The sequence below is a fragment of the Cetorhinus maximus genome, chromosome 8, assembly GCF_964194155.1.
Source record: "Cetorhinus maximus chromosome 8, sCetMax3.hap1.1, whole genome shotgun sequence".
NCBI lineage: Eukaryota > Metazoa > Chordata > Chondrichthyes > Lamniformes > Cetorhinidae > Cetorhinus > Cetorhinus maximus.
Window position 1 is genome coordinate 3,093,424 of NC_135886.1, and position 12,291 is coordinate 3,105,714.

At 40.3% G+C, this 12,291-nt stretch overlaps 1 protein-coding gene across 3 annotated transcripts in view; it reads left to right on the forward strand.

Moving 5' to 3' along the window:
* LOC144683365 (fibroblast growth factor receptor substrate 2-like) overlaps positions 1–12,061 on the forward strand; it is a 69,913-nt gene extending 57,852 nt beyond the window's left edge. For 2 of the 3 annotated variants that reach the window (XM_078546311.1, XM_078546312.1), the window contains 5 exons: positions 1,662–1,848; positions 3,651–3,812; positions 6,633–6,799; positions 8,292–9,232; positions 10,982–12,061. In XM_078546311.1, coding sequence (XP_078402437.1) covers positions 1,662–1,848; positions 3,651–3,812; positions 6,633–6,799; positions 8,292–9,232; positions 10,982–11,009 — 1,485 coding nt within the window. In that variant the 3' untranslated portion in view covers positions 11,010–12,061. Of the gene's footprint in view, positions 1–1,661; positions 1,849–3,650; positions 3,813–6,632; positions 6,800–8,291; positions 9,237–10,981 lie in introns of those variants that run through there. The other variant, XM_078546314.1, reaches the window with a different exon arrangement.
* The last annotated feature ends 230 nt before the right edge of the window (positions 12,062–12,291 follow it).

The window sequence follows — 12,291 nt, forward strand, 5'->3', positions numbered from 1 at the left end:
CAAGTACACCATTTAATGTGAAAATCCAGAAGTTGCTGTCAGTGATTTGATCGCCCCTGTCCACTGCGTGCTGTTGAAGTCCTCACAGATAAGAACATCTAGAACTCACTGATTTGACATGAAATTCCACTTCTAACACTAGTAGTTGCGCTGTAAAAATCCTTGACAAAGTTATGGCTCGTTGAATGAGGTTTCACTGGGTTTTCACAGCATGCTGCATCATAATTACTGATTAAAAACCTCTCTGACCCTGAAAAATGTAATTTTATATTATTGAATGTATATTTTCTCCATTAAGATAAAGTTCATAGATTTTTAAAGTTAATGGCATTTCAGGCTCAATCCTAGTCCCATGCCTATATTTTAATCTCTCTATTTCACTCGCCTGTGAAATGGTTAAGAAGTGAAGGGGAATTGGTGTTTGTTACCTCCTGGTATGCTGTCTGTGAGCCTGCTTAATGATGTCAGTGTTGCTGGACCCAAGATATTTCCTATAGATGCCAGAGATCTCCTAAACATAGTGCCAGAATAAAATTAACACATGGAAAGATGATCCACACCATAAAGATCACTAGATCTTTGAGGTCTGCTTCCTTTGGGGATTGAGTCCTGCCCTTTTCATCACTGACTGACCTTGATTTTACAATGTTTGTAATGTAGAAAACTGCCTTACAATTAGGAAGCAGTGTTGAAAATGAGTAGCAGGGGAATTAGGAGCTGCCTCCAAAAGTGTGATGAAAAGGCCTGCTTTAAGGAGGCTTTTCAATGAGTTTTAGGTATATAAATCCAGAGTGTGACAGCAAGATGGATGAAGGCCCTGCCACTGACAGTAGAGCTGGCGAATATACAGTAGGCCAGAATGGGATGATGGAGGATGTAAGAAGTGACATAAGGTTGTGGTGTTTTTTTGTAGGGAGGAGCAAGGCCGTGGAATGATATGTAAAAACAAACAATATTTTTGAAATCATTTACCGTGGAATGGGATAACAGTGGCGCTCGATAAGGACAGGTCATATATGGAGCCAAACTTTATGCAGTGAAAGATACAACAGTGAAGCTCTGGAAGACAGTCACTTAGTAGTATAGAAATTGAGTATTGCTGAAAAGAGACATGCTGCTGAAGCGTTTCATTTTTGCACTCATCAGGACAGACGCAAGAATACAAAGGTTCCAGGGAACAGTTTATACTGCATGAGAAAAAGGTGTTGATTGGTTGGCAAGTGCACTCTGGTTGAGACGTTGCCATGGAGAATTCACCACAGAACAGTTATCTCCCAAGCTTTTGTTCAAATTCAAAAAAGGCAAGTCGACTCCGGTCGATGCATTGGCGTGGGAATGCACCAAGATTGCACATTTTGGATTCAACTTGAATGGGCATCTTGGATGGGGTTGGGTTCATGGGCAATGGTGCAGAAGTTTGTAGAAAGGCTTTGGTTTTGTTTGTGTTTAGCTACAGAAAGTTTTGGCTCATACGCAACTTGATGTTGGACAAGCACTTGAATGGCTTAGTACAGCACAACATATGGGACCAAGGGAGATGGTAGAGAGGTAAATCTGGTTATTATAAGCAAATATATGAACGCTGACTACATGTATAGAAAGAATAAATAAAGCATACCATAATTTACAGCACATCTTCAAAATGATACTCTCTCCCACAGGTGACAAACGTAGATGATGATGGTAATGAACTGGGCTCTGGGATCATGGAACTGACCAACTCTGAGTTGATTTTGCACACCAGAAAACGAGATGCTGTGAGATGGCCGTACCTCTGTCTGCGTCGCTATGGTTATGACTCGAACCTCTTCTCATTTGAGAGTGGAAGAAGGTGTCAGACTGGGCAAGGTTAGTTCTTGAATTGTCCATGGAACTGTTTAGTAATATTACAGAAGCTCTTCATTCTTTTCTGTAAATGTACTAAATAAATCCTGTATAATTCAGGCCAGTGGCTTTTGTTTAAAAGAAACCTTTTGGAAGAGCAGAGCACAATCCCCAAACCCCCAGTTAAAGTCAGTTACAGGAAATAGTCGCATCTTCGTAAGTTGTAGAAAGGGCTATAGGTCTTGTTTTTTTAATGAAAAAAATCAATTAAATCGTCAAGTGTAATCCCCAAAACACGAGCAAAAGTCCTGAAACCTAAAATTAGGCATTTCAGTTTGGAAGACTAAGCACGGGTTACCTGCCACTTAAACTTAACTGCCATTTATAATTAGCTCTTTCACCTAGCTTGGTGGAAAGTGAGGCAGACATGCATTAAGCCATTCTTTAGTATAACCAACATATATGGGAGTCAAAGATCCAACTTCTTTTGTTTAAAGAAAATTAGAGGAACAAATGTTTGAATCATCAGTGCACAATATGCAACCTACCCTACATTAAACTCTTATCTCACTTAGTGTGTGAGGCAAATTTCTTCATAAATACACTTGACTTCCAAAGTGAGTTGAGCACACCTCATCAATTCTGACCAACAAATCTGCAAAAAAAAACCCCAAGAAAAGATAGATGATCAGGCCTACCTAACCACTCCATTGAGTCAATGGTGGAACCTCACACCTTCTTTCACCCCACAACTAGCCAAGCTGCCTCTTCAGAAAGTCCAGGCAAAACAGAGGAAAAAGTGCTTGAGGCTAGTCCAGAAAAAACAAATTTTTTTCTTTGGCCGCTAATACAAAATCCAGCAGTTGTTCATGTTGCTCTGCAAATCTCAATTAATTATTTAAGGGGATACATTTTAGGGAAAGTTAGATGGGAACAGGTGGAAGAAAAGAATAGAACAGTACTCTGATAAGGTTAGATGAAGCAAGGGAGGAGGAGGTGGGAGTAGAGATTAATCAGTGGATAGATATTTTGGGCTGAATAGGGAGTGAGACTAGCTAAGTTTCCCTTGCAAAAAGCCAGCTTGGACGCAGCAGACTGAACGGCCTCTTTCTGTGCTATCACCATTCAATATGTTGTAAATACACTACCATTTTTTTTTTATTCATTCATGGGATGTGGGCACTGCTGGCTAGGCCAGCATTTATTGCCTATCCCTAATTGCTTTTGAGAAGGTGATGATGAGCTGCCTTCTTGAACCTCCATGTGGTGTAGGTACACCCACGGTATTCAACACAATATTTATAAAATGCATACTGTTAAATTGTGGAAAGATCCCTATTTACGTGAGATGTTTCTATTTTCTTTAGTCAATAGCTTAAAATAAATTTCACGCTAACAAAATCGATTTTGGGAGCTTTCAAATTAATAGTTGCTGTGCACCACCTACTGCTTGCTAGAAGTAACTGCTGGAAAGCTTGTAGCACTGATTTATCTTGCGGCAGGAAAATAACAGCAAGTGATCACACTGAATGTCAGTAGAACTATGAGCCGATTTTATTACCGTAGCACTTGAAGGCAGTGTTTGATGCATGCATCTATTCTTGATCCTGAATATTGGGTAAGCTAAGATTTATGGTGCATGAAATTAGAATAATTTGATAAAAGCGCTTGATTGATTGGTTCACCACTTGAGATCTGGCAATCAAAGCGGTCTTGGATTTCTTTGAGTAAAATCTCAAAGTAATCCATTCCTTGACACCTTTTTCAGGACTTTGGATTTTCACAATTTTTGTGTAATAACTGATTAATTATTACTTATTTTGCAGGCATTTTTGCCTTCAAGTGTGCACGTGCTGAGGAGATTTTTAACCTTCTCCAGGAGATCATGCAGTGTAACAGTATTAACGTAGTTGAGGAGCCCATGATAATATCAAGAAGCACTCATCCAACAGAACTTGATTTACCAAGGACGCCTCAGACACCAACCAGTGAGTGATTGTGGAAGATATTTCTGGGGTGGCTGGGTTTGAAAGAAAACAAGTTGTGTTATTGGGTTAGGTGTGTTGGTAAGATATTTTATATTCCCTACAAACATTCTAAAGCTATGTTGTCTAACTGCATAATTGCAACCACCTTACATTGTTATAGCATTCTTGATGTATAACAAATGTCCCCAGGTGCTCCACAGAGTGTAACGACAAGGTGAATGCAAAGACAAAGAAGGAGACACTAGGAGGGGTGATGTTTGGCTGAAATCTTGATTTTCAGGAGGGGTTAAAAGGAGGAGATAGATGTTGGAAGATGGAAGATTAAGGGAGCAAATTACGTAACATGAGGCCTAAATGGCTGAAGGCATGGCTACCAGTGGTGAGGTGAAGGGAGGGAGAAAAGAGCAGAGTCACGAGGTTGAACCTGGCTGTTTTAGGGCTTGAAGTGGTTACATTGCTAAGGAGGGGCAAGACCATGAAGAGATTTAAGTCCATCGTGTACTTAAATTAATTTAATCAATGTAGGTCAGCAACGGCAGGGTGATAAATAAGTGGGAATTGAGGCATGAGAGAAAAGAATGTGGGCAGTTGGGTTTTGGATGAGTTGAAGTTTATGGAGGGTGGGGGGTTGGAAGCCCAGGATGTGGGACATGCATATGACAACACTGAGCCTGCAACAGCTTGTATTTATATAGTGCCTTTGATGTAATCAAATGTTTCAAGATGCTTTACAGGAGCATTTAAGAAACAAAATTTGACATGGGGCCGCATGAAATGCGAAGGTAGATGGCCAAAAGTTTGATCAAAGAGGTGGCTTTAAGGAGGAAAGAGCGATGAAGAGGCTAGAGAGGGAATTCCAGGGCTTAGAACCTAGGCAGCTGAAGCACGGCCACCAATAGTGGAGCAATTAAATACGGATGCTCAAGAGGCCAGAATTAGAGCATAGATGTATCAGAGGGTTGTAAGGCGGAGGGAAATTAAAGAGATGGAGAGGGACGAGGCCATGGGCAGATTGAGAGTGGCCGTTGAGTGGTAGAACCGAGTGTTATCAGAGTACAAGTGTTGCTGATCTTGTGTCTGGATGATTTGCTAAGGGCAACATGCAGTGAAGAAGAGCAGAGGTCCAAGAATAGATGCTAGGGAACTCCTAGTTGTAGTGAAGGGGGTATAGAAAGAAAAGCCATTGCTGCCAATTCTTTGACTTTAGTTGTGATGTTAAGAGTGCAACCAAGCATAAGTCTCATGGACAACAGAATACTGTTGGAGGAGAAGGATGAGGCTGACTGTCTCAAATGGTTCCAGAGGAGACAAGGAGGGATAAGGCATTACAACCATGGTGGATCTCATTTGTGACAGTTTCATAGGAACGTTTTGGTCCTGTAGCAGGTTGAAAACCTTTTGGGAGCGATTCAAATGAGGACTTGTGCAAAGGATGGGCACTTATTAAGGAGGCAATACAATGTTTAAGAACTTTGAAGATGGAAAGGAAATTGGAGGTGAGGCTATTTGTTTGTAAGGACAAAAAAGTAGATGGTAACAACTCCAGTTTTGAAACTGGGGTTTGGTGGTGGTGCTACAGTATCTGAAGAGAGCAAAATGTTTGCAATTTTAGCTGACATGAGGGCCAGGAAAGGATGTTAGGTTGTCAACAATTTAGTGGGAAATAGATCAAGTGAGTAGGAATTAGACCTCATGGATGTTGTGAGCTCAAAGAGACCATAAGGGGAGATGACAGAAATTGGAGAAAATCACAAGTTCAGGGTTTAGGGCAGTGAGAGGGGGATCCGAGGGTGATATGACTTGGTTGGCAAGGGGAAGGTGGGAGAAAGCAGCGGAGGCAACTGAATGAATGGCCTCCATCTTAGTGATGAGGAAGTCCACAAGCTTGTTGCAGTTGTTGGCGGTAAGGTTGAAGGGGTAAGGAAAGGTTGGAGGGGTAAGGAAGAGATGGGTTTACGGTGAAGGTTGGTGTTAGAGAAAATAATTTGGAGGCTATCTTTGCTATCCAGGAATAAAGTGTTGTTTGGGCAGAGGAAAACAAGGCCAAATAGTGCTCAATGTGATCTGGTGGCTGGCTAAACCATTTTGTGCACCAGATATACTGAAGTCTGCACTCTTTTTAAAGGAGCAAAGGTGGAAGCCATTCCACTGGAATGGGTGAGAGTAAGTGTTTTGTGGACCAGGACATCAAAAGTGGAGGTGAGGGAGCGATTGAGCAAATGAACAACTGCAGTAATATTGTGGTGAATGGAATGGTGAAAGCTTGACAGGGAGTTTGAAAGTGCAGCCAAGAATAACTTGAATTATTTTCGGGGATGGACGCAGAAGGAAGTAGTGGTGGAATGGGAGTATAAGCCCTCTTATACTGTCCATGTACGTCCAGATTTATTTCTACAACCTCTATTTCTTTGTAAGGCTGTAATTAAGTCTGAAGAGGCAAATGGCTTTGCTCATTTGCTTGACTTTAAATTCCTATGTTGTGTGTCAGTTTCCTGACACCCTCCTACTTCAACCCCTATGCTATGAAGACTAAATCCCAAATCGACCTATGTTGCTTTTGTTTCTGTAGAGTATAAGATTTCTTCCTCTGGGGGTAAAACTGATTTGTGTTTACCATATATCATACTAGTGTGATTCTTGGTGTAATCTAACAATTATCTTCCTATTGAATTTCTTGGAAGGGCCCAATGATCTTTCTATGAATATAAAAAGGTTAGTGGTAAACGAACAAATAACTGGAAAGAGTTTGGAATAGTTTGTTAATATGAACATGCAGTTCAACTTGCTGAAGTAAAGCCGAGTGCAAATGATTTTTTTCAGCCCCTGGTTTTGCTGTGCCAGGATTTCCAAATGGGTTCCCGTGTTATCCACCAATGGGCGATGGCTCCTCTCACCCGTCAACTCGACATCCCTCCATAGGAAGCACCCGCCTCTCCTCAGTGGGTGAAGATTCTACGCATCCTTTGATCGTAGGTGGTGACGATCAGGTGCGTACACACCTATTTATGACCAATTTAATTCACAGGTTGAAAACTTCACCTATAAATCATTACAGCCTCAAAATATTGCCGTAATCCAATAAATTGATGTTTTTTGGGTTGATGCACTTCAGCCCTTCTTACACTATTTGTATTACATTGTTCATTGTTGGAAAGCAATTTGGAGTTAGGAAGTGTACAGCTCTGTAACATAATATGGGAATAAGCAGCAAATGTCAGCATCTGAAAAGACAGAGATAGAGGAAACTTTAGGTCTATACTGTGCTTAGAACAAAGGGTAGTGAAAATCGGAATTTCTTTCCCCTCCCAATCCCAACCCCCAAAAAGACGTTGAGCCCAGGTGAGTTGAAAATTTCAGAACTGTAATTGCTATATTTTTGTTAGGCAAGGGTTGTAAGGGTTATGGAACCGAATGGCGGTACGGGCTAGAGGGGCTGGATGGCCTACTCCTGTTCCTATAAGCAGGAAGATAGGCGAGCCACTTTATATGGTGATACTTGTTTAGAAAGAAGCTTTACTCTGCACGGCCAAAGACAGTGTAAATGCATTGTACAATTACCATCATGAAGTAATCAGAATTAAGTACGGAATTCTACTGCAGCACTAACCTCTGGAGGAGTGTATTGTTAAATCGATTAAAGCAGTCATGCAGGCATTTCCTTAACTTATCTACTTGAGCTGAAAGTAAATCTTGTGGCATATTCTGGAAATTAATTTAACCTATATATGTGCTAGAAATGTCATACTGGACATGTAAATGAGATGTAGAGTGCACAGCGTATTCTCCATTGCACATGACTCAGAATTATCACAGTGGTTAGTGTTCCAGGTAAGCATTTATTTGGACTGTTGTATCTGTCATGAAAATAGATTAACAAAATTACCTAACGTTAAAATTCTAGCCAATTATTTGATAAAAGAATATTATTTCATTATTATGTAAGAGTGTGCTGTGTTAGTGAATATAAAAATTTATTTTTTTTAGACGTGATATGAAATTAAATAGTTTTTCATTGGAAAATTAAAGACTAAATCAAATTATCCACTTTGATGCCAACCTAACCAAATTGCACAGCAAGGAGGGAAATCAATAAAATTCCACGACTACTGCTTATTTATACTTTCTAAGCTGATTTCAGAACATAGCAATTGGCCTTTTATGACACTGAGCAGATGATTGATTCTGGGAGATGTGATTTTTTTATTTCTTGGATAAAATAAAGTAAGGAAAGTTACATTCTCCTGTTAGTGGACAACGGGATAAGTCTGAACTGACAATCTCTTCATTTGTAAGTTGAATTAAGTAGTTTGTATTACAGTATTATGGGCAAGCCAAAAAATTATTTTATTCCCTCTATTAATTTTATATCTGTCTAATCCATGTTCAGCCCTGATTAAATTTGGTAATGTTTACACATGCTAAGTGTGTAGTTAGTGACTATCTTTTTTTTTAAACATTTTGTGGCCCTTTTCCCTACAGATTCACACATACGTGAATACTTCCAATGTTGATGAGGAGCGGAAGAAAAGACCCTGTGTTCATGGCCTGACAGAGGCTCGGCAGTCCATCTCTGAAATGATGCGAAGCCATGCAAATCACTGCCCTGAAACAGAGGACAGAACTCCTCAAGTCCTCCTGCAGCCAGGGGAGGTCAAGTTTGTCCTAGGACCAACGCCAGTTCAGAAACGAATAATGGAGCGCGAAAGGATAGAGAGACACACTGAACACAGTAGTGGCGACTTGAGTTTTGTGGACCGAGATAATATCCACGATGGTGATGAGTATAGCATGGCGTGCGCATCTAACAACAAGATGACTTATGAGAATATTAACGGCTTGCTTGTGTCCACTGGAACAGGGTTACGACGAGGTCGGCTCAAGATGGGTGGGGATGGCCAAAACCTTAACAACTGTGCTCATAGGAAGACAGCCATGCTGAACTATGAAAACCTGCCCTCTTTACCTCCTGTATGGGAAAGCCAGACACAAAGACGGGAGGAAGAGGACTGGAGTGACCCTGGAACCCCTCCACAAAATGGATATCACAATAACTTTGACCCACTGCGGAACTATGTCAATACTGAGAATGTAACTATTCAACCTGGTTTACATAAAGTAGACTTCACCCGGCGGCGGGATTGCACTCCAAATGTCTTCAGCTTTGACTTTAAACGTCCGTGCCCTGAACAAAGACAATTAAACTACATTCAAGTGGAGCTGGAGGGTGGGAGTGACTCTGATAACCCCCAGACCCCCAAAATGCCCTGCACTCCAGTTCCGCCAACTCCGACACGTAGGACTGAGTTTTACGCTGTGATAGACATTAAAAAGACAGCTGCTATGTCCAGTTTGCAAAAAGCACTACCAAGGGATGATGGGACATCAAGGAAGACAAGGCACAACAGTACAGATTTGCCATTGTAAGCATCAACAATTTTCATCCTTGAGCTTAGTGTTTATATCTGCCTGTTCCAATTGGGTGTAGTTCCATTAGGACTAAAATTCTCCTGTTGCTATACCCTGGTCGCTGTGCTTCCTGTATGGACCTGAGCAGCTATTTGACCAGGAAGTGCAATAGAGCTGAACTTTTGTTTCCACCTATGCCCATTTTCTGCTGGGAATAGCAATAACGGGTGGGAGTCCTGATTAATTTCTAACCTGATAGCATCCCCACAACCTCCGTGCCCAGGTCAGCTGATCCACAAAGATCACGGATTAAATCAGGAACTTGCTGTTTTCCGTAATAAAAGCAAAATACTGTGGGTGCTGGAAATCTGAAATAAAAATAGAAAATGCTGGAAAACTCAAAAGGTTTGATAGCATCTGTGGAGAGAGAAACGATTAACGTTTCGAGTCCAGCATAACTCTTCTTTGGAACTGAAGAGACGCAGAAATGTGATGGGTTTTAATGCTGTTGAAATTGGGGAGGGTCAGGTAGATCTGCTTTCTGTTTTTAAAAAAGGAAAAGATGGAAATCTGAAACAGAAGTATAACATGCTGGGAATGCATAGCAGGATACCCAGCTCTGTAAAGAGATAAGTGTGGTTGTGATGTTTCAGCAGAGCCAGACTTAAGCATGTGCTCCTCCCACATAGACACCCCCTCCCTGCCAACCCATTGATCAGTTAAAACACAAATACGTAATAAAATTCATGAAGATACAAGTCTGTAGACTTGGACTATAGTGTCAAGTGATTCACAATACAATATACTGCATTTAAATTAAAAGGTATCATTTTGCCAAACACCCAATATTTGTACGGCACCCCTGGTCAGGATCGCAATGTTTGCCAGGGACCCCAGGGGCATAGCCCTATGAACCTGTGCATTAATATACCCTTGTATTTCTGGTATGGAGAGTTCAATCACCTGACTTGTTTTTAGTTACTGATTGCCCTAGCATTTTCAGTGTTTATTTCTGCTTCGTAGGCTTAGCAATGCACAGTGAGATGATTTTACCCATTGAGCCATGAGAGGAACCCAATGTAATTCGTTCAATTTGATGTATAATGGGACAGATCTGTAGAAGAAGTTTGGTTTTGAAACTATATGGTTTTTCCTTGAGTCTTTTTGGGAATTGTGAACATTTTTCGAATTTACATTTTCCAGCTGTTAAATTATTTTGCAATATTATAATGAAATAATTTAGGATACATTTAGCATCAATGTGGCAGAACCATGTTGATTCTCTTTATTTTTCCTACCCCTCTCTTCGAGGCAGTGATTTGGCCTTGGGTGTATAGCTTTCCATAGATACCCCACCAAACTGGCCATTCTCACCTAGGTCATGACAGGAAATGCTTACTCCGAATATCTGTAAAGTTCTTTCCAACATGATTCATCAGACAGCAGTCAGGGAGTCAGACCCCTGGCTGGCTTTACCTTTTACAAAATGTCATCTGAAGATTGAACTTAAATCAACCATTCATATTTTAAAAGCTATTTTGTGTATTTTGTATTTCTATTTTTTTACATGTTTAAAGCATCAGAAAAACACATATATTTAGTGGTTTTTGCTTTTCCTTATTTGGGCATTGACATATTCTTGCACATTTTGTGGAGTGTTGTACAAGGTGGGATGTTGCAAAGGGGGAAGCCAGTTTTACTGGATTAGGTCAGACATCCATGTTCATGCATGTTTTTAATACTTCTTCTATGTTTTGTTACAGCTCTTCATTTGTTGGAACCCACTGCTAGCCATAATTGCCATTAAAAATGAATTCTTAGAAAATGTCCTACTTCTGAAGTGTCAAATATGGTACATTATAGGCTACATTTTCTTCTTTAGGTAAAATTTTGCCTTTTCTTTTTAAGGGACAGTCTCTGTTTAAAAGGTCTTACGTGCACAGGCATTTCAGAATGGCTTAAAAGTGTTACTACATTCCTGCAGAGATCCTTTGTTAAAGATAACAAGCTTGGTACAGAAATAGTCATTTTGATGGGCTGCTACTTTCGAAAGGAAACAATATCATGTGCTTTATGAAATAAGTTTTTTTTTTAAATGTCCTTTTTAATGCTTTTTGAAATAGACTGTGTGCAGGCCCAGGAAAACAGATACGGTCTCTTAGATTTAAGTGTCAGGAGAAGTGTTTGGTGACAGTCATTACTATGCATCAGTCAACATTGTTTCACTGTGCATTGTGTAGTGAAAGTTATAAAAACTACACAGATTAGCTCAGATGAACAACTGTCAAAGGATTAAGGATGTTTGCTACAAATTTCAAAGGCGGCCCTGCTCATTGAAAAAGCTTTTACTTTATTTGTCAGTGGAAATCAAATTAAAGTTTGACGAGATGGGGATTCTGATACAGTATGTTTGCATTGATAAAATCAACATAGCACAAATGTAATAAATTATGATCCATCAATACCTCTAAGCTTATCTAGTAAGTAGTTAACCTGTGCCTAGTAGGAAAGTCAACAGTTCAATCTAATGGTTGAATTAGCTGATCTCTGCAGTGACAGTGGTTGGTTGGGGAGGGGAAGGAAAGGCATCACTGCCCCTCTTAGCTGCAGTGTCATGACTCCTGGAAGAAGGGTGAGTACGTGGATTTCAGGTGACGAGACACTTCTGGCTTGAATGGTCCTCCTTGTGCAAGGTGGAGCAGCTTGCTGGAACCTGAGTTCTCACACATGAACAGTGATCATTTGGCATGGTGAGGGTGGGGAGGTGGTAGTGCTAGTGTACAGATTCACTCACCCCAACAACTTGTGGGGATGGAAGAAAAGGTGAGAAATGGAAAACGAGTAAAAAAAAATAAATAAATAATTGGCAAGAGAAATTAGACTTAAAAGGCAGTTGGAGGTGTATAAAAATGTTGCAGGCTAATATTTAAAATAATTAAACCTCTTTCTTCAAATGAGCATCAGTGGTCTAAACTTAAGTTGAAATTTGAGGTGGGCAAATGATTATGTAGCAGTAATTTCTACAGTAGATGTAGCGACACATGCAATGAGATTTCAGCTTTTCTCCACGTTT